This window comes from Equus przewalskii, chromosome 1 (assembly GCF_037783145.1).
Source record: "Equus przewalskii isolate Varuska chromosome 1, EquPr2, whole genome shotgun sequence".
Taxonomy (NCBI): Eukaryota; Metazoa; Chordata; class Mammalia; order Perissodactyla; family Equidae; genus Equus; species Equus przewalskii.
The window spans coordinates 83,294,990-83,317,159 of NC_091831.1; the positions used below are offsets into that span (position 1 = coordinate 83,294,990).

General features: G+C 49.8%; 1 protein-coding gene across 4 annotated transcripts in view; it reads right to left on the reverse strand.

Moving 5' to 3' along the window:
- Positions 1 to 825: 825 nt before the first annotated feature.
- LOC103541549 (anthrax toxin receptor-like) overlaps positions 826 to 22,170 on the reverse strand; it is a 63,519-nt gene continuing 42,174 nt past the window's right edge. Inside the window, exons 13-17 of one of the 4 annotated variants that reach the window (XM_070616226.1) lie at positions 20,710 to 20,895; positions 19,414 to 19,452; positions 18,209 to 18,280; positions 16,629 to 16,706; positions 826 to 1,409 (exon numbers count right to left, since the gene is read on the reverse strand). In XM_070616226.1, coding sequence (XP_070472327.1) covers positions 1,182 to 1,409; positions 16,629 to 16,706; positions 18,209 to 18,280; positions 19,414 to 19,452; positions 20,710 to 20,895 — 603 coding nt within the window. In that variant the 3' untranslated portion in view covers positions 826 to 1,181. Of the gene's footprint in view, positions 1,410 to 2,888; positions 3,300 to 5,749; positions 6,150 to 15,668; positions 15,935 to 16,628; positions 16,707 to 18,208; positions 18,281 to 19,413; positions 19,453 to 20,709; positions 20,896 to 22,170 lie in introns of those variants that run through there. The other 3 variants (XM_070616215.1, XM_070616208.1, XM_070616218.1) reach the window with 3 other exon arrangements.

Consider the following 22,170-nt stretch of genomic DNA (forward strand, 5'->3'; position numbering starts at 1 on the left):
GTCAGTAATTGCAGCATTTTTGTTTCTTTTCATCATATTGTGTACGTGATTCTTCACGATTCCTGATTCATTGCATTGGTATGTGCACATTTGAGTAAGCAGCCACCTCTTTCCTTCTCAGACTCGGTGGTCCAGGGTGATGCTTCAGGCTTACACCTGCATCCTGGGATTTCACAATGGAGTCTTGTCTATGTGTAGTACTCTAGCATGTTAGTATGGAAGGAAAACTTGATCAGGTCTTCCAAGATGCGGGGGGAAAGGATCTGAAAGATTGGGAGTTCTGGCTCCGTCAAGAGAGGAGCAGATCTGAAAGCTCAGGAAAGTGGGCACCTAGGATTTCCTTTATAGCATGAGAAATATTGAGGGGACAGGAAGGGAACTAACATTTCTGAAGGAGGTAGTAGGTGCCAGGGCCTTTACCAGTGGTGTCTGGAGGTTACGTGGGTGGTGGGCCCGGGAGTGAACTCACATGTGGTCAGCAGCTTCGTTACAAAGGATGCTTATCTGTGCCAACCCTATACCCTGGTGTCCAGAGCTGAAAGGTCCAGGCATGGTCTCCTCTCTAACTCCCCTGAGCTCACCAGACATTTCTTGATGTCTCTGAGCTCATCTTCCTCTTTTCTCCCAGGCAGCAATGGAAGACCTTAACTATTGGGCACCTGAGTCTTTACCTGGGACCTGGCCCTGAGGTGAGCACACTGCAGCACTTACCATCACCCTCATGGCACCTTGTAGAGGAGACATGATTATTCCCATCTTTTCAATGAGGAATCTGAAGCATAGGAAGATTAATAACTTGCCCAAGAGATTAAGTAACAGCCAGTGAGTGACAGACACAGGATTATATTCACATTTCAAAGTTGTTTTTGGCCTTTTCAAAGACCAGCATTTGGCTAAAACCCCACGCACCCCAGCCCTTGGTGAGAGATGAAGACCAGGCTATGGGGAGTGGGACGCATCCACGTCTGCATCCACAGGACACTAGGGTGCTTTGTCCCAGCAGGAGCAGTATAGATAGGTCTCACACAGTGGGGCAATGCTCACCGGGTACCAAACTCTCTTGCTGATCAGCAACAAATTCCAACTCCTTTTGACTGTAAACCAAGACTCAATATATATGTACAATTCAGTACACAAGGGGCTCTTAACAATCTTGGGTTTCTGGTGCTTTAGAGCTCAAACTATGGGGGTGGGAGTGACAAAGTAGTTCTGCAGAGTGCCTGGGCATGGGGGGGGATCAGCGACAGCATCCTGGAGGCAGGCCGGGAGCAGATGACTGGGGGGTGTTGGCACCGTGAGCAGCAGCTGTTGAGGGGGATGCTCTCCTGGCTGGGTTGAAGGCAGATATTTGAGCCACAGGGCATCTGCACGCAGGGCGGCTGAACTAGGGTGAAGTTGATGCACCTCCCCTGCAGGGAAGGGAAGAGAGAGAAGGTCACTGAGAAGACACTGGAATGGGGACCAGAAGGCTGCAGTTTTTGTGGCTCAAGAGAATCAGGCTCAGGACCCGTCTGGACCCACAGGGTGGACCTTTATCGATGCCCTTGCTTTTCCGGGGTGCTGACCTCTAGTGTGGATGACTATTTTGAGACTCTGTTCAAGCCTCAGAAGTCTGCCCTGCCTTCCCAGTTTTCTGAGTCTGGACTCCTTTTGCTCTGGTGTTAAATGTTTCCTCTCCCCCCCTAAACTGGGATCCTTGGGGAAAGGAAGAGGCCTGACTGCCGCATGAGCCCCAGCGTTGCCCAGGCTCTGTCGGTGAGCGTGTGCTGAAGGGATGAGCCCTCAACACAGTCCTCAGGCTGGGCTCCGGGTCCCCAAGGCAAAGGTGGGTGGGGGCACCCTCGGATGGGTGACAGGCTGTGGAGGCAGCAGCACCCATGGGCCTTCTTATTTTGGGAAGAGAATGATGCAGGCCCTTTATGACAGCAAAATCTCTGTAGTACCAACCACCCCTGGTTTGCCTGTCATCTCCGCCTCACCCCAGCTCTGCCTTAGCTGAGGACTCCCAGCTGAAGGGCCCGGATGTGCCAGGGAGGGTGGCCTGGGCACACTGACCAGCTCGCAGCATCTCTGACTACTCCAGCTCCACGGGATGCAGTCAGCAAGTAAGAAAGGGCCTCCAGGCTCCATGAAGGAGCACACCCAAAAGGAGGGAGACCACGGCGGCCCTTCCAAGACCCCCAGTTTGCTTCCAGTGGGAGGTTCCTCAAACACCACAGAGTGTGCCTTTCACCCAAACAAACCCACTGGCACACCAGGACAGCCAGGCTTTTAGGTGCACAGGCTGAGCAAAGGCCGCTGGGCCTGGCCCTTCCTTAGTGTGGCCCTTGCACACCCCTGTGCCATGTACACTCACCCCTTCATGCCTTCATGCCCCTCTGCTCATTATGTGTCACACAAGTGCAAGGTGCAGAACAGGACAATCCCTGCTCCCAAAGGAGCTTCTACTTCAGTGGTTTGCTATGGTCACTTGAATAACGGCCACCAAAGACATCCAGGTCCTAATCCTTGGACCTGTGGGTGTTGAGGTTACATCGCAAAAGGGCCTTGGCAGATGTGGCTTCATCAAGGATCCTGAGATGGGGAGATTATCCTGGGTCACCTGGGTGAGTCCTACAGGTGCTCACAAGGGTCCTGTGAGAGGAGGCAGAGGGAGATTTGCTCCAGACGCGGAGAAGGCGATGAGACCGTGGGAGGGGAGAGAGACTTAAGGAGCCGCCCCGAGGCCTTCAGTCAGAGGAAGGAGCCAGGGAACAATGGGAATGCCACTCTAAGAGTGGAAAAGACAGGAAAGGGACTCTCCCCAGAATCTCAGGAAGGAGTGTGGCCCTGGTGACAACTTGATTTCTGCTCAGGGAAACCCATTTCACACTTCTGGCCACCAGAACTGTGAGAAAATAAACTTGTGTTGTTTTAAGTCACTACATTTGTGGAGATTTGTTACACGCCCCAGCCACAAGAAAGTAGTACACTCGCCCAGGTGGACGACCTGCAATAAAAACACTGAAAGAGTGAGCAGATTTGGCTGGTGAGCACACCGGCACCCAGAAGTCGTGGTGAGTCTCCTGAATTGTGCGCACCATTCCCCTGCCACCACCCAGATGTGTTGAGCAGTTTTCCGCGAGGCTGGGGGCCATGTTAGAATCTCATCCACAGGGGAAGGTGGGCAGACTCAGGAGGCAGCAGAGACAAGTGCAAGTCCTGGGCGGGCTTCAAACCTCAGCATTTTCCTCTGTGGAATACAGACAGTGCATCCAGGGGTGCAGCAAGGATTGGATCAAGGCAGCGGATGTGAAGAGCTGTGTAAATGACACGTGTGGTGACACACCAGTTAATGAACATACTGTGCATACAGAGTGATCTAAGAATACAGGCAATGCTGCTGCTGCTGCTGCTGCTGTGCTCTCGGCCCCCTCGGCCCCCTCCTGTGCAGGCGCCCTTGTCCTTGCTGCTGCGGTCCCCCAGTTCTTATGTCTGCTGTCAAGGTTCTTACGTGTCCCTCTTTGTCGCTCTTTCCTATGGTCCCTTACCATCGACTTGCCAGTGGCCACACCCAGCTGTTAGGCCAGCCTGCACAGGAAGCTGCAGAGGGACAGGGAGCAAAGGGCTTTCCTGGATGAGGGAGTGCATGCCCTCTGGCAGAAGCTTGCGGCTGAGGGAGGTGTTGTGTCTGAGCAGTTGTCAAACCAATAATGTCACAGCTAGATTTAAAATGGAACCAAGGAGAAGCCAAAGAGAACAGGATGGAGAGGAATGACATCCATGCTATCTTCCCAGAGTGGGGACCACCCAGGGGGACAGAGGATGATGCAGGGGGCCTTGGGGCCCTGGATGCTAAAGCTCTTTGCCCTTATTAAGTCGAATTTATCCTTTATTCAATAGGAGATGCTGTAAGTGCTCAGGCTTCACATCTAACAATGGACTACTCTGCTGTGGGATTTGTTTTTCTCCTAACACCTGTCCCAACCCCGGCCCACACCAATAAGAGAGCTAATGCTCCTGACAAGCATGGTGATGCTGATCTGATGGCAAGGGCACTGTGTTCCACACAGAACAGCGTGCACAGAAAAATCTTTACAGCAAACTCAGGAGGCTGGTGGGAGAGGGGACCGAGAGGATGTGAGGACAGGGGAAAAGAGTGCTTCCAGACGCACGAGCTGCCTGTTTGCAGAGCTCCCCATCCCTCTCTGCCATGGAGCCTCCTCAGGCCTTCCCCTGGACCCTGGGCACAGCCCAGCCAAGGCCATGAGCATGCCATCGGACTGCTCCAAGACACACAGACACAATTCTTCTCTCCACGTTTGTCTGTTATGCCTTTCCCTCTGCCGGATTCTTAGGCCCTGAAGGTTGATCAGGGCCTCTTAGAAAAGCGCTAAATGTCATTCACTCAATGTGAGGGGGAAGGGCTGGGATCCTACCCTGTCTCTGACCTCAGGCAAGTCACTCAGCCCCTTGGGAACTGTTTTCCCGTCTCTAAATGGGGCTGGCAATGTCTAATGGTGGTTGGGGCGCCAGGCACACGCTTCCTGTCTTCCTTAATAACAAGAGATGTGATTTTGCTGGGAGAGGCAATGTGCTCAGCTGTAAAATGACATTTCCCAGTCTCCATTGCTGAACAAGATGGCCATGTAAATCAATTCTGGCCAATGGAATGTAGACGGGAACTGTTGGGCAGTGTTTTGTAGAAAGCCCTTTTGCCTTTTTCCTGCCTCTTTCTGCCTGGAATACGGATGTGATGGCTGGAGCTCCAGAAGCTCTCTTGGAAGCATGAAGGCAAATTGAGAGCCTGGACTATTAATGGAGAATAGGTAGGCTTCTCGCAAGGCTGTGCGCTAGGGGCTTAGGAGGCAGGCAATCAGATAAAAGTCTTTCTCAGAAGCACTAAGGTTCCCATTTCTAAGGTTTTACGTAGGTTGTTCTCTCTCTTTGGAGTGCCCTTCCTCGAGTCTTCCTGCCTGGTGAACTCCTACTCACCTCTTAAGACTCACCTCAAGCCTTACCTCCTCCACAAAGCCCCTCAATCTCATTTCCAACAAACATGACTGTTCCTGCCCAGCCTGTCTTAGGGACCCTGCAGTCATAATGCTCCTGCTCTAGCATGGAGCCTGAGCTCTGAGACCTTTTCATTACATGTCTGTCTCTGATGAACCGTGACACCTGGGGGGGTGGGGGAGGTCAGGCTCCTGCCCCCTGGCCTGGTTGACCTGCAGGGAGACTGAGGAGAGGGCTGTCACACTGATCACTGGGTCACATGGTCCAGTCCAACAAAAGATGGGACCTGAATGCAAACCAATCTCCTCCAGAATAAAGCCTCCTCATTAACTGCCTTCTCTTTTGTACTGTGCACTCATTCTGAGGCACAGGTTAGAGACCATGACGTCTTTACGCACAAACTAGGCCTAGGAAGGAAAGCTCTCCAAGTATACCGGGAGGCTGAGGCCCATCGCGGGAACTAACAACATCCTCCGGGACCAGCCTGTCCTTCCTGTGTAGGCACCCTCCCTGTAGCTGCATCACCTCCAGGATAATAGTTGACAAGCTGCCATCTTCTGGCTTGAGAGGGAGGTATGACAGAAGCCAGGAGGGGTGGGCCCTTGTCCTCCTCACCCTTCTTCCCGCCCAGCTGTAGGGTCTGTTCTGATGCTGAGAGGGGCCAGTCGCCCTCCTTTTTAGGAGGAGAAGGTGCCAGCTGTGGGGCCCCAGGGCTCTGGGGACTTTCTAACTGCTGACCACTCGCCTCTCCCTATGCCTTCCATCAACCCCGATGCCAGGGCTCCATCTCCCGGTTACCACCTCCTTCCAGGCATGTTCCAACTTCAGACCCTGTCTTATCTTCTTTCCCTCTTTTTTAAGTTTCTCTCCCTTCTTTCCCAAGAGCTCCACATTCATTTTCCATGCTGGGTGCTTTCACACACTGTACCTGATTGACTCTTCAGAGTAAAGCCCCATAAGAACACAGGCTGAGACATCACAAGTTGGACTATAATGCCATGGGTGATGGGCGACTTTCCTGGGGTGAGAGCTAAGGTTGTTCTCTTTCCAATTGCGAGGGAGGATAGAGCAAGGTGAGGACCCAGCAGATAAGCTCTTCTCCAGAACGGGGAGGCAAAGGGTGGGCTCCTTGTCTCCTGTATCTTCCCAGTCAAGCACTGAGAGGAGACAGGCATCAGTTAGCACAGAAGATCGCACTGCTGTTCTCCTGATGTCCATCCCAGACACCTGAGGAGCCAGAGCCATGCCTTCTATACTGATGCTGGAGTGGGCCCCTACCACCAGGAGCAGCCAACTGGTAGGCAGCCCCGGATTGGATCTGGCAATGAGACTCTAGGACCTCTGGTCTTTGGGCTATTGGACTCAGCTGGACATTCACTTAGCCTTGCCAAAAACTGACCCAGCATTCTTCATATCTGCATTATTTAGACAGTGGAGTTTTATTATTTCATCCCTATTTTTGAGATAAGAAAGGGAAGGCTTGGAGAATTTAAGAAATTAGGACAAGTTCACAGAGTTAGTAAGAGGTTGAAGCAACTTCTTACCTATGAGCGCTCCTGAAATGCCAAAGAGACCTTTCCCCATCCCTCCACAGTGGCCCCCAAAGCAGATTTCTGTGGCTTAGTATTACCAGATCCCAAAGCCCTCTTGAGTCAGAGAAATGACCCAAAGTCTCTTCATATTAGCGAGCCTGATTTGCAGCACTCATTCATTCATTCATCACCATCAGAAGAGAGCTCTGTATCTGTGGACCCAGACACAGGACAACAGCTGCTTCTGGAATTGGTGCTCTTGTTAACATCTGGACTGACAGTTAACATTCGGACTGACAGGGCTGGTATGCATCTGTCCCCTAGACCCCATATGGGGTGACAGTGAGTATCATGTGAGCATCTTGACCACTGTATTGATGAAGATGGTATTTCATTTCCGGCCTTGCCATTCATCAAGCCCATGCGCCTCAGGGCATTTGCACTGGCTGCTTCCTCTGTTTGGAAGGACTTCTTTTTTTTTGGCTTTGAAATACATTTTTAATTTTTAGAAGTTTTTTATTGAGGTAACATTGGTTTATAACATTACATAAGTTTCAGGTGTACATCATTATATTGTGCTTTCTGTGCAGACTACATCATGTTCACCACCCAAAGAACAACTACCATCTGTCACCATACACATCCCTTTCTCCCTCCTCCCTCCCTCTTCCCCTCTGGTAACCAGCGATCTAATCTCTGTATCTATGTTTTTGTTTGTTGCTATTGTTGTTGTTGTTTTTATCTTCCAGTTATGAATGAGATCATATGGTATTGGACTTTCTCTGTCTGACTTATTTCACTTAGAATAATGCCCTCAAGGTCCACCCATGTTTTCACAAGTGGCAAGATTTCATCCTTTATTATGGCTGAGTAGTATTCCATTGTGTATATATACCACATCTTCTTTATACACTCATCCATGGATGGGCAGTTAGATTGTTTCCAAGTCTTGGCTATTGTGAATAATGCTGCAATGAATATAGGGGTGCAAATATCTTGTCGACTAGTGTTTTTGTGTTCTTTGGATAGATACTCAGAAGTGGAATAACTGGATCATACAGTATTTCTCTTTTTAATTTTTTGAGAAATCTCCATTCTGTTTTCCATAGTGGCTGCACCAGTTTGCACTCCCACCAGCAGTGTATGAGAACTCCCTTTTCTTCACATCGTCTCCAACGTTTGTTATTTTTTGTCTTGTTAATTATAGCCATTCTGACCAGAGTGAGGTGATATCTCATTGTAGTTTTTTTTTTAGGAAGATTTGCCCTGAGCTAACATCTGCCAATCCTCCTCTTTTTGCTGAGGAAGACTGGCCCTGAGCTAACATCCGTGCCCATCTTCCTCTACCTTTTTATATGTGGGACGCCTACCACAGCATAGTTTGCCAAGCAGTGCCATGTCCACACCTGGGATCTGAACCTGTGAACCCTGAGCTCCCGAAGCAGAACGTGCAAACTTAACTGCTGCACCACCAGGCCGGCCCCTCATTGTAGTTTTGATTTGCATTTCCCTGATAGTTAATGATGTTGAACATCTTTTCATGTGCCTGTTGGCCATCCATATATCTTCTTTGGAGAAATGTCTGTTCAGATCTTTTGCCATTTTTCAATTGGGTTGTTAGTTTCTCTGTTGTTGAGATGTATGAGTTCTTTGTACATTTTGGATATTAACCCCTTACCAGATATATGATTTGAAAATATCTTCTCCCAATTGTTGGGTTATCTTTTTGTCTTGTTGATAGTTTCCTTTGTTGTGCAGAAAGTTTTTAGTTTGATGTAGTCCCATTTGTTTATTGTTTCTATTATTTCCCTTGACCAGTCAAACATGGTATTTGAAAATATGCTGCTAAGACTGATGTTGAAGAGTGTCCTGCCTATGTTTTCTTCTAGAAATTTAATGGTTCCAGGTCTTACATTCAAGTCTTTAATCAATTTTGAGTGAATTTTTCTGTATGGTGTAAGATAATGGTCTACTTTCATTCTTTTGCATGTGGCTGTCCAGTTTTCCCAACACCATTTGTTGAAGAGACATTCCTTTCTCCATTGTAAGTTCTTGGCTCCTTTGTCGAAAATTAGCTGTCCATAGATGTGTGGGTTTATTTCTGGGCTCTCAAGTCTGTTCCATTGACCTGTGTGTCTGTTTTACTGCAGTACCATGCTGTTTGATTACTATACATTTGTAGCATATTTTGAAGCCAGGGAGTGTGATATGTCCAGCTTTGTTCTTTCTCAGGATTGATTTGACTATTTTGGGTCCTTCATTGTTCCATATAAATTTTAGAATTCTTTGTTCTAATTCTGTGAAAAATGTCATGACTCTGATAGAAATTGCACTGAATCTGTAGATTGCTGTAGGAAGTACAGACATTTTCATTACGCTAATTCTTTCAATCCATGAGCACAGAATATCTTTCCATTTCTTTGTGCCTCGTTTGATTTCTTTCAACAATGTGTTACAGTTTTCAGTGTACAGGTCTTTCAAGTTTTTGGTCAAATTTATTCCTAGGTATTTTATTCTTTTGGTTGCAATTGTAAATGGGTTGTATTCTTAATTTCTCTTTCTGATATTTTGTTGTTGGTGTATAGAAACACAACTGATTTTTGCATGTTGATTTTTGTACTGTGTAATTTTACTGTATTCATTTAATAGGTTTTTGATGGATTCTTTGTTTTCTATATATAAAATAATGTCGCCTGCGAAGAGTGACCGTTTTACTTCTTCCTTTCCAATTTGGATTCCTTTTATTTCTTTTTATTGTCTGATTCCTCTGGCTAGGACTTCCAATACTATGTCGAACAAGAGTGATGAAAGTGGACATCCTTGTCTTGTCCCTGTTCTTGGAGGAATAGCTTTCAGTTTTTCACCAGTGAGTAAGATGTTAGCTGTAGGTTTGTCAATATATGGCCTTTATTATGTTATTTTCCTTCTATACCCATTTTATTCTGAGTTTTTATCATAAATGGATGTTGAATCTTGTCAAATGCTTTCTCTGTGTCTACTGAGATGATCATGTGATTTTTGTCATTTTGTTAATGTGGTGTATCATGTGGATTGATTTGCAGATGTTGAACCATCCCTGCATCCCTGGAATAAATCCCACTTGGTCATAGTGTATGATCTTTTTAACGTACTGTTGGATTCGATTTGCTAGTATTTTGTTGAAGATTTTTGCATCTATATTCATCAGTGATATTGGCCTGTAATTTTCTTTTTTCATGTTATCCTTGTCTGGTTTTGGTATCAAGGTAATGCTGGCCTCATAGAAGGAATTAGGAAGCATCCCATCCTCTTTGATTTTTAAGAGTTTGAGAAGGATGGGTATTAAGTCTTCTTTGAGTGTTTGGTAGAAATCACCAGGGAAACCATCTGGTCCTGGCCTTTTGTTTTTTGGGAGGTTTTTGATTATGTTTTGATCTCCTTGTTAGTGATCTGTCTATTCGGATTCTCTATTTCCTCTTGACTTTAGTTTTGGAAGTTTGTATGATTCTAAGAATTTATTTATTTCTTCTAGATTATCTAATTTGTTGGCATATAGCTTTTTGTAGTATTCTCCTGTAATCCTTTGTGTTTCTGTGGTGCCTGTTGTAACTTCTCCCCTGTCATTTCTGATTTTATTTATTTGAGCCTTCTCTCTTTTTTCCTTGGTGAGTCTAGCTAAAGGTTTTTAAATCTTGTTTATGTTTTCAAAGCCAGGTCTTAGTTTCATTTTTTTCTACTGTCTTTTTAGTCTCTATTTCCTTTATTTCCACCATCATTTTTATTATTTCCTTTCTTCTACTGATGCTGGGTTTGTTTGTTCTTCTTTTTCCAGTTCCTTTAGATGTCTTGTTAGATTGTTTATTTGAGATTTTTCCTGTTTCTTGAGGTAGACCTGTATTTCTATAAACTTCCCTCTTAGTACTGCTTTTGCTGTATCTCATAAATTTTGGTATCTTGCATTTTCATTTTTATTTGTCTCCAGGTATTTTTTGGTTTCTCCTTTGGTTTCTTTGTTGACCCAACCGTTGTTCAGTAGCATTTTCTTTAATCTCCACATATTTGTGGCTTTTCCAGTCTTCTTCTTGTAGTTGATTTCTAGTTTCATACTACTGTGGTCACAAAAGATGTTTAGTACTATTTCAACTTCTCAAATTTATTGAGACTTGTTTTGTGGCCTAATGTGTGATCTATCCTTGAGGATGTTACATGCGCATTTGAAAAGAATTTGTATTCTGTGGTTTTTGGATGAAATGTTCTGCATATATCTAAGTCCACCTGGTCTAATGTGTCATTTAAGTCCAATATTTCCTTACTGATCACCTGTCTGGATGAGCTATCCATTGATCTAAGTGGAGTGTCAATGTCCCCTACTATGATTGTGTTACTGTCAATTTCTGCTTCTATGTCTGTCAATAATTGCTTTCTATATTTAGGTGCTCTTACGTTGGGTGCCTAGATATTTAGAAGCATTATGTCCTCTTTTGGATTGTTCTCTTTATCATTATGTAGTGCCCCTCTTGTCTCTTATTACATTTTTGTTTTAATGTCTATTTTGTCTGATATGAGTATTGCTACCCCAGCTTTCTTTTCACTGCTATTTGCATAGGGTATCCTTTTCCATCCCTTCACTTTCAGTCAGAAAGTGTATCAATCCCTTCACTTTTAGGTCAGAAGTGTATCAATGTATGCAGCATATATATGGGTCCTGTTTTTTATCCATACAGCCACGCTAAGTCTTTTGATTGGAGCATTTAGTGTATTGACATTTAAAGTAACTATTGATTAATATGTACTTATTGCCATTTTGTTACTTTTTTCTGGGTGTTTTTGTAGTTCTTCTCTGTTACTTTCTTCTCTTGCTCTCTTCCCTTGCAACTTGATGACTTTCATTAGTATTATGTTTGGGATCCTTTTTCTTTACTTTTGGTGTATTTATTAAGGTTTCTGATTTGTGATTACCATGAGATTCATATATAATAACTATGTAAACAGCAATCTATAGTAAGTTGATGGTCTCTTAAGTTTCACCTCTTACAAAAGCCATTCTCCTTTATTCCCTCACACATTTTATGTCTTTGATGTATTTTACTTGTTTGTGTGTGTGCGTGTGTGTATCCCTTAACCTCTTATCACAGAGATAGCTATTTTTGTATTTCTGTCTTTTGAACTTCATACTAGCTTTATAGGTGGCTGATCCACTACCTTCCTGCATATTTGCCTTTACCAGTGATTTCTTTCTTTGATAATTTTCTTACTCCTATTTATGGTCTGGTCTTTTCTACTTAAATAAGTGTCTTTAACATTTATTGTAAGGCCAGTTTAGTGATGCAAAATTCCTTTGGTTTTGTTTGTCTGGAAAACTCTTTCTCCTCCCATCCTGAATGATAATCTTACTGCGTAGAGGATTCTTGGCTGTAGGTCTTTTCCTTTCGGCACTTTGAAAATATTGTGCTACTCCCATCTAGCCAGCCTGTAAGGTTTCTGCTGAGAAGTCAGCTGATAGCCTTCTGGGGTTTCCAAGGTAACTTGTTGCCTTTCTCTGGCAGCTTTTAGGATTCTCTCTTTCATTTCCTGACATTTTAATTATAACGTCTTGGTGTGGGTCTCATTGGGTTCATCTCGTTTGGTATTCTCTGTGCTTCCTGTACCTGGATGTCTGCTTCTGTCCTCAGGTTAGAGAAATTTTCAGGTATTATTTCTTCAAATAGGTTCTCTGTCCCATTGTCTCCCTCTTCTCTTTCTGGGACACCTATAATATGGATGTTACTGCACTTGATGTTGTCCCAGAGGTCCCTTACACTGTCTCCATTCTTTTGAATTCTTAATTCTTTTTTCTGTTCATCTTGGGTGATTTCCTCTACTCTTTTATCCAGAGAACTGACCTGTTCTTCTGTGTCATCTACTCTGCTACTGATTCCCTCTACTGAATTTTTCATTTGCAGTATTGTATGCTTCATTTCTGATTGGTTCTTTTTTTATATTTTCCAGCTCTTTGTTGAAGTTGTCACTGTGTTCATCTATTCTTCTCCCAAGATCAGTGAGAAACCATATGAGAATTACTTTGGACTCTTTATCAGATAGATTGTTTATCTCTATTTTGTTTAGTTCTTTTTCTGAGGATTTGTCCTGTTCCCTTATTTGGAACATATTCCTTTGTCTCTTCATTTTGCCTACTTCTCTGTGCTTATATCTATGTACTAGGTAGATCAGCTATGTCCTCAATTTTGGAAATGTGGCCTTATGAAAGAGATGTCTTATGGGGCCCAGCAATGTACTTCCCTCTCCAAATGTTCTAGGAGTCTCTTCCATGTAGGCGACATGTGCCCTTCTAGTGTGGTGTGGTTGCTCTTGCTGCAAGCACACAGGTAGGCTAGGCTGGCCCTGTGGCTGGCTGTTTGTAAGGCTCAGCTGTGTGAGGCTGCTATGGTCATTTTATTGGGTGTGGCAAGCCCCAACAGAGCTGGTTGTTTAGTTAAGCAAGTCAGACTCGCTGTGTGGCTGGTTGCTAGGGTCAGGGGCTCAACTGTGAGCTTAGGAGCTCCAATGCAGCTCACACATATTGTTCACTCTCTCAGGAGGACAGATGGGTGGGGCCAGGCCAAGGCACAGCAGCACACAATCATTTCAGGCACTGGAAGCTGGCGAAGATCCCCTTTGTGGCTGTTTGAGATGGCCTGTGGCATGAGTCTGCTATGGCTGACATACCCCATTGTCATGGGCTTACACACCCCGCCAAGGCAGACCCACTCACCCCATTGCAGAGGTCCCACATACCCTGCCTACATGGGCCCACAAATTTGCTGTGGGCTTGCTGGTGGGTGGGGCAAGTCCATGGGGTAGGCTGCTGGCTGCCTCACTGTGCTTGATTGAATTGGTGCTCTAGTGGGTGGGGCAAACCCCTGTGCTAACAGGCTAGAGGAAGGAAACCAACGACATCTTCCAGTGTCCGTATGAGCAAGACTGAACTAGGTCACAATGATGGCTGCCACCAGCATCTCAGACTCTGGAGGGGTGGGCCCAGCCACCACCAGCCTCTCTGAGACGTGCTCAGAGCTTTAGCAAGTGAGTATCTTTTACCAAAGAACTATGCACTTTTCTTTCTGGGGTTTTGTGTTGGTTTTTTGAATGGGTGAATCTTGGCATGTGCCCTTAAGAGCAGTTTTTCCTTTTTCTGAAGCTTGATACATTTTCTGGGGCTATTCCTTGTTGGTTTGCAAAGCCAGCAAAGCCAGCTATTATAGGATCTCACCTTGGTTGTGCTGACTCAACAGGGTGGCACACCTGATATGGCATAGATCCCCCGATCAGATCCGCCTGCTCCTCTAAGAAAAGAGTCAAAGCTTTGAGATAGCTCCCAGCTGTGACATGCTGTAGCCAGAATGTGCTTTTTTTCCTCAGCAGAGGTGTATTTCTGCCTCTTCCACCCCTGTCAGTGTTGTCCCTTGTTGTGGGGGTTCTTTCTATCCAGTTTCCAGATCTCTCTCAGAAGAAATTGTTCCACAAGTCATTGCAGATTTTTTGTCTCCATGGGAGATGGTGAGTTGAGAGTCTTCCTATGCTGCAATCTTCCCAGAATCCTCTGGGAGAACTTCTCTCGATTTTCACTTCACCAATTCCTTTTTATCAGTTAGTTCTCAGCTTCAGTGCCACCTTGTCATAGAGTCTACTGTGCCCAAGCAGGCACTGGTTGGCATATTCATAACTTTTGACTATCTAGACAGCATTTGTCACGACTCGACATTCCCCAAAGGAAATGGAAGCCCATCGTGATAGGGGGACATTTTTCCTCTTGCTCACCCCTGTCTCCCCAACACCTGACATGGAATAATTCTTGCTGAATTAATTGATATGGTTCAATCTGTGAATATTTTCCTTTGTGATTTCCTTCCACTGGTTTAATGCTTAAATAGACATCTATGCTGAAATCAAATATTTACTTGTATTTTATTCTAGTTATTAACAGTAGTGCTTTTAATTATCTAACTTTTTAAACTATTTGGAATTTATTTTAGTATGTTGTGAAATAAAGCTTTAATGTGTGCTTTGCCCTAAAAGCTTGCCAAATCTTAAAAAATCATGTTGGACAATCATTAAACATATTTAAGGTGACCCCAGCTCACTGCACACACACATTATCTGCACCATGGGCAACCTCCTCATTTACACAATCTCTTCCGGCTAGTGTTCGGTTGATTTAGGGCGATTATTTTATCTGCCCATTATATTAATTGTTTTTAATTGTTGGACATTAATGTTTTAGTATAAGAAAAAGTAAATCTTCTCGCATTGCTTTTCTTTTCTAAAAATTCCTTAACTATTCTTCACTGATTTTTAATTTTCAGGTGAAGTGTGGACTCATTTTAATCAAATTCCCTAAAAATGTTCATTACAATTTTGACTAAAGCATCACTAAGCCCATGGATTCCTTCAGGAAAAGCTGACACTGTAGTCTAGGTCTCCATGTTTTCACATCTTCTTTTATAGCATGAGTAAAGTACCATAGCTTCTTTTCATTGTAGGTCAGTACACTTGTGTTACGCACAGGCATGGGTGTGCTGTTTGTGCTACTGAGAACAGACTGGAATCTTTATCCTTATTTCTGCTTATTGGCTCCAGAATGTGAGCAGATTAGTCTAGACCGAGTGTCTAGCAACAGCTGTGGGACCCTTTGATCTCCTCAGGAGCACGACTGCAGGACACTGCACTGAGGTGTCCCGCCTCCCCGGGCCACAGCCCCTCTGTGGGAGCTGCAGGGGGTCTGCATGTGGACGATGGAGAGGAGCAAGGGGCTCCAGACAGCAGGGGAAACGCCTGGCTGTCAGCAAAGCCCGAGTTGGCGGTGTAAGCGTAAGAGGGGGAGGGCAGGGGCCTGTGGCTGGTGGGGGGTCTCCTTCCTCTTGGGCTTTCCACCAACGGCAGAGAGCTAAGCCAGCGCCCCATCATTTCCTGCACCAGCCTAACCTCTCCACGGTGGAGGGACGCTTCTTGAAACGCTTGGCAAATGGCTGCTTGCCAGCTTTGATCTCCAGTGCTTTGGAGCTTCGGCTCCAGTTTGGATTTCCTGCTCGTTTCATGGGGAAGTGTGTGTGTGAGAGTGTGAGGGTGTGTGAGTGTGAGTTCAGGGTGAGGGACCAGGGACGACTGTGGAGCACAGAGGAGCCGGCAGCCATCACAACCCCAAAGTTATGATTGGAGACTTCCCCAAAGATCAGTGGCTGAAGGACAGCTGCTGAGTGAGGACTTCCTGGAGGGGTGAAGCCACCCCCTGCTTTATCACACCCTTGGCTGAGCTCCCTCCACGGGCAGGGTCACAGGGACTCAGGAGCTCCTTGGCCATGATGCATCACAAGGCCCATCTGTACCCAGATCTAAGCATTACCCAGAACAACGGCTTCCCGGCAGATAGCTATCAGTTCATGGTTAGAGGAGGTCTGCAAGCAACACAGTGAGACAAGAAGACAGTCATATTCACAAGTGTCTGCACATCTACCACACCGCACAGCAGAAGGAAGTACTTTCCAGATGTTTCCATATCACCCGGACAGCATGAGTTGGGGCATGGAGGCCAGACTTGGAAGGGAGCCTCCCCAGGGGTCATTCACAGTCCTGCTACAGCCCTCATAAGCCGGTCACGCTGAGCCCCTCTCTAAACGTCAGAGCCTCAGTGTCCACAGCTGCTAAATGCAGAACAGCGACCTCCTTGCAGGACAGATGGGCAGCCAAGCACACGGGGAGGGGCCGGGCACCGGGCTGTTGCATGGCCCGACTGCTCCATGGCTGTGTGACTTTGGGCTGGTGACTTAACTGTGTAGGGCCTCAGCTTCGTCCCCCATAGAGCTGTTGGGGAGCCACAGAGCATGCATTTGTGTTAGTACTCAGAACAGTGTGGCCGCCTGTAAACTCTGGACAAAGGGTGGCTGTTGTTATGGGAATGAAATGAGATCCTGTTCATCAAGGGCCTCGGGTGAGGGTACGCACTCAGATGATACACAGTGGAGGACAGTGACATTACTGTCAGCGTCACGTTCAGTGAGAGAGGGCAAGGTCCCACAGTCCCAGAGCACAACAGTCCGGGGCAAAAGCAAGGCTCCTGTCCCATGAGGAGCAAGCCTGTCCTCGGCTTACCTTGTCTCTGGGCTGACACCACATCAATGGCACCTGGTTGCAGCTTTGAACAAAGTTGCACAAGGTATCCAGTTTACCCTGAAAGGCACAAGTGGCTGTCACCAAGCTGTAGGCGGGGATGCTGTCTCCAAGGGGTGGTGGCCCCTGTGGCTCCCAAGGGCTTCCAGGGCTCTGTCTCCATGTACTCACTGACACAGCACTGCAGCCTCCGCTGGGGGAGGGTGTCTAGTGCCTGGCTTGTTTTGGCTGGGGGTGGTCACGGAGGGACCCACACTGTTTGGGAATCTGGAACAAATCAGCATTGTTGGTGCAAGACGACAAGTCAGGAGTGATTTTTAGAGGAAAAGTTCAAAGGTTGGAGGAGACATGGTGGCCAAGGTGGGTCTTGAAGGTGAAACATGAGGTGGGCAAGGGGGCCCGGGCAGGGGCAAAAGAAGAGGGGATGAGGGCCTCATCTGGGGGGCCACAGGAGAAGGTAGGAAGAGGATCCATGCCCTGCTGGGGGCAGGTTCCTTACACAGGGGAGGGGGTGGTGAGGGAGCAGGAAGTGTAGACAGGGAACAGACCAGAAAGTGGCCCTGGACCCAGAGGCGGGTGGCATCATGGGGGCATGGCCTTGCAGTTCAGGCTACTCTGGGTCCTGGCGGGGTGGGAACTGTGCCCTGGAAGCAAGAACAAGCCCCTGGCAGGCATCTCTGCCCTCTCTGGAAGGTGTGTTTGGGCTTCTCTGCCCTAAACTGACTGCCAGGACAGGGCCAGGGCTGGTTCTCCAGCTGCCACCACAGACTCCAAGAGGAGGCAATGGATCCGACCCGGGACAGAGGCAGGACCCGGGAGGAGGAGGGCAAAGCCGGGCAGAGACTGTGGGCTTCCTTCCTCCTCACCACCAGCCACCCAGGCCTTTCCATCCCCCTCATCTCTCATCCCCTGCTGGGCTGGGTTCTCCTGCACCAGGGTGGGGATGAACACTTCCTGGGGAAGGACGTTTCCTCCAGGGCCCCCACTCCACCACGTAGCCTCCCCATCTCAGTGGGCCACAAGGACAATGCAGAGGCTCTCTGCCTCACTCTGCTGGGTGGACGTCTGCAAGGACAGCAGGAGCCACTGCCATTTCTGGCAGTTTTAATGGTGGTGAGAATGTGGCTCAGAGCTTTCCTTTGTGTTGTAACCTGCACAGGCCTGTTTGGGATAGAGTTTGTCTTCATTCATCTCCCTGGTGGCCAGTGAAGCCCAAGCCATTGCTGCAACTGGTGACAATTTCAGAGAACCAGGGACTGGCCAGCTGTGAGGCAGCCACCAACATGCAGAAACTTGGGTCCTTTCCAAGGGGGAGACGAGAGCAAGGACCCTCCTGGTGGTGGTGTGAGCAGGAGCCCACATACTTTTGGCCTGTCCCTGGCCTCAAGGGTCCAGGAGGCTGTGGGTTTTTCTCTGGCACCAAGTGATCAAAGTCCAGCGCCCATAAAGCTCATCTCCACCCAAGCCGTGCCTTTGGGCCCGGCCTGTGCAGCATGAACCAGCGGGCCCTCTCCTCCCACCCCAGCCCAGAGGTCACAGCCCTACCTAGCAGCCCTTCTCACCTCCATCCATCTTATCCTGTCTTGTTGGCACCCACACCAAGGGACAATCACTGTGGGGCATGTCTCTGGCTCCTGGGAAGAGAAAATAGAGTCGGCTTCATGTCTGGCAGCTCCTGGGGTGCAGACACATGATGTCTGGTCACTAACACCTGTCAAGCACTGGCCACTCAGCAAGTGCTGGTTGGAGAGTTCAAGGACAAATGAGCAGCATCCTGCACCACAGGAGGGCGGGCTCCATGTGAAAAACAAGCAAACTCCTTTGGGTTTGTGAAAATGTCTCTCCCCACACAGCCAAACAATCCTGTCCTTCCCCTTGGGTTCCAGAGGCCGCCCTTGCTGGAGAAGCCTGGAGTGAGGCCGAGCAACATCACAGGGGCCATCAGGCTGAGACAATTTCCAGGAGACAGGACTCCATTCACCTGCCTCGGGCAGAGCCAGCCACCCAGCCCACCCTACAACCAGTGCAGAGGCCTCCAGGGCAATGGGACCTGTTGCCAGCCAGATCCCAGGTGCAGGGCTGCTGCCTGGGGACCCCGGGCCCCAGCTCTGACTACTTCCTAGAGGCCTGGCTTGCCCCACCCCAGGAGAGCCACAGCCTGATTCTGTGACCCTTGACCCTGTGCTCACCTGGGCTGGGCCACCCTCACAGCTCAATGCCAGCTAAGACTCACTCAGCCTCCTCAGCCCTGCAGACCCTAAGGCCAACCCCAGAAAGCCGCTCACCCAGCCAGGGCACAGGAATGGAGACCAACTGAAAGGAGCCAACATCTGGGAGACCCGGAGGGGACTAGCTCCCTGAAACCTGACAGCCCCCTTCCCGAGGCTCCCCGAACCCTGGGAAGGCCCATCCCACAGACAGTGGTTGGGAACTGGCCAACACGCCCCATGCATTTCAGCAGGGATCCTAGCAGTTGCTGAACCAGGCTATCTCGAGTCCCTCAGTCACTGACAAAGGCCCTGCATCAGGCTGGGTTGGGGGCTCAGCAAGGGTGTTGTCTGGGGGACATTTCATGAGTCCCACATCCTCCCCAGAGCCCCTCCCTGCTCCTCTGTCACCCTCTTCTTTCTGCCAGCTCTCTGTGCCCAGGTAGTCGGGAGCTGGTGGGCGTGAGTGGAAATGTCCCCACAGGCTGAAGGAGGCCTCTCTGGGAAGGTCAGTGTGTGCATCAGGCCTGCTGATGGCTTCTGGAGCAAACACCACCTACCTTTTCTGCTTTCTGCACTGGTGGTGGCTCCTTGACGGTCTAGAAGGTTAAAGAGACATAAACCCAGGCTGGGAGGGAGGTGGAGAGCTCTGGCTCAGCCGTGAGGACAGGCCAAGCTCCTGCTCTGCAGCAGAGGGACAGAACGTGGGCTGTGGGGAGTCATCTGGGCGTCCACTGCCTGTGCTGGGTGGTCAACAGCCTCCAGGCTCCTGAGCCCCAGGCTCCCTGATTATCAAAGGATAATCGGGCCCTCCCTGAAGGGTCACGGGGACACAGCACACTAAGGGCCTGGTCCCTGGTGGACACACCCGCCTGGTCCTGCCCTCAGCAGCCTTACATCACATGAACAAGAGAACCCTCCCCGTCCTGTCCTCCCCCTTTCCCCCCAGGCCCTGCAGCCCTCCCTGGCTGCCCAGCCCTCAGGGATGACAGTCCCCCACCCCGGGCGTCCTCTCCTCACTGCTTCCCCTTTGCGGGAATCCAGACCTGCTTCTTGCTAGTTGCTCAGCCCCTCCACACCTCTGCTGCTTCCTCTCTCCCTCCAGCTCTCTGGCCTGTGTCTCTCAAAGCCAGCTAGCCAGAGCCTCGGCCTTCCCTCCCTCCCCCAGGCAAGTCTCTGTCCTTCCCGCTTGCTCTGGCTACACAGGGCACTTGTCACACCCCATGAAGATTGAGATTTTACCCTCAATACCCCCAGGCACTAAACCGGACCAGATTCTAGACTGTCAGCTCCTGCGGGCAAGGAGGGAGGCCGCTTCACTTCTGTCCCTCAGCACCCAGCATGGGGCCCAGCACATCCTGCTGCTTAGTAATGACTGAGGAACGACTGACGGAACGCACTAGAGATGAGCAACATCCCTGTTGCCTTTCAAAGGTTCCGAATCCCCCTGCCAGCATCAGTCTCCCTTTGGGGCCATCTGTGCCCCCTGCAGACCCCTCTTCTTCACTAACAGCTGAGGCCTCTCCCGGCCTCCAGTCCCCCTGAGTCCTCCAGAAGCCTGGCTGCTCTGAGGCAGTCCTGGTCTCAGGGCTGGGGGTCACGTCTCCCCAGGCCCAGGGCAGCTGGAGGCCACCTCCCTGAAGCGAGCATGAGCCAGGAGGCTCCTGAGAAGCCAGCCCAGCTGTGTCTGTGCCCAGGAATGGAGGACAGAGTCTGTGCCTCTGCTGCTCATGTGATGACCCTGGAGCTGATGGGAACCTGCCCACAGGCAGGATCATGGGGCAGGCGGGCGTCTGGGTCCCTGGGGGGGCTCGAGTGGGCCTGGGCCCCAGGGCTGTGGGGGTGGGGTCACTCACCCTCCTGCAGCACCAGATGCAGCAGATCAGCACAGGGATGATGAGCACGGCTGGGACGAGCACAGGGAAGAAGAGAGGGCTGTCGGGGCTCAGGCCAGGTGGGGCCACGGTGGGCACTGGGGTCTCCTTCTCTGTGACCGTCGTGGGCACCGGGGTCTCCTTCTTTGGGACAAATGTGGGCCCTCCCTGCAGAAAGCACACAGGGCAGTGGCCTGGGGTGGCTCTGGGTGGCCTCTTCCCATGCACCCACCACCTGGCTTCCCATACCAGAGACACTCGTCTGCCAGCTCCCAGTTCTCCTCGGGTTGTCTCTCCCTGAGGGACCACAGCAGGACCGGTACCCACAGAGCCACTGTGGAGCCCTGGGCCCGGTCCCACCAGTGTCTCTGCTGAGAGTCTGTGCCCCAGAGCCCTGTTAAGGTCTTCTGGACCCTTCCATTCTGTGACCAAACCCTGCCTCACTGCATGCCTCTGCTGACAGTACAGGAGTGTTGTGAAGACCACAGAGGGCTAGAGAGACCCCGATGGGTGAGGAGGGGCTGCTGAGCCCATGGAGGTGGGGGTGCAAGAGCAGGGGCGGGAGCCCTGGGTCCAGCTCCCATCGCCTCTCCCCACTGTCTGGCTCTGCAACCCTGGGCAAGATGACTCAGTCTCTCTGAGCCTCTGTCCACCTCCGTAACGAGGCCCTGGGCAGGCAGTGGTGAGGCTGAGAGCATTCACTGAGTTCTGGGTCAGGCCAGGTCCACGTGGGGGCCTAAGACACGGGAGCTCTGCTCCTGGTCTGCACGACCACGGGAAAGTGCACTGCCCCCATGGATCGCATGCTGCACAGCCCTGCCCCGACCAGGGCTCTGCTCTCAGAGAGGCAGAGAGGGAAGCGGGAAGAGAGGGCCGTGCACACAAACGGGCACTGGAGGGAGGCGAAGCCCAGGCCCACGGGGAGCCGCGGCTGCTCCTGAGCTCCTCCTGCATGTGCCTGTGCAGGGCGGCTGTCGTGGGCGGCACTCCTGATGGGCACAGGCCGAAGTGCAGCTGACGGCCCGGGTGTGGACATCAGGGACAAGCAGAGACAGACCAGATGGCGACTGTCCGCCCTGCTGGCACCCTCCCGAGCTGGTCCTGGACACGGGGTGGGCACTGGTGCAGGCGTCCCTCCTCCAGGCACACCTCCCCTCCAGCCTGACTCTCTGTCACCCAAGCCTGCTGCCCCCGGCTAAGGTGCCTGGATGACGAGAAGCTCGGAAAAGTGGGTTCCTGGGAGCAGCCCCCCTTCCCATGTGCCTCTCCCTGAGCTGAGCCCGGGCCCACCCCACAGCCCTGACTGCTTCTCCACCAACAGAGGAGAGACCCTCCCTGCAGGGGTGAGAGTGTTAGCACAGGGGGCCCTGAGGAGCAGGAGAGAGGAGGAGAGGCAGGAGGGAGGCTGAAGACATCAGCCAAATGACAGCTGCTGCTCCCCCA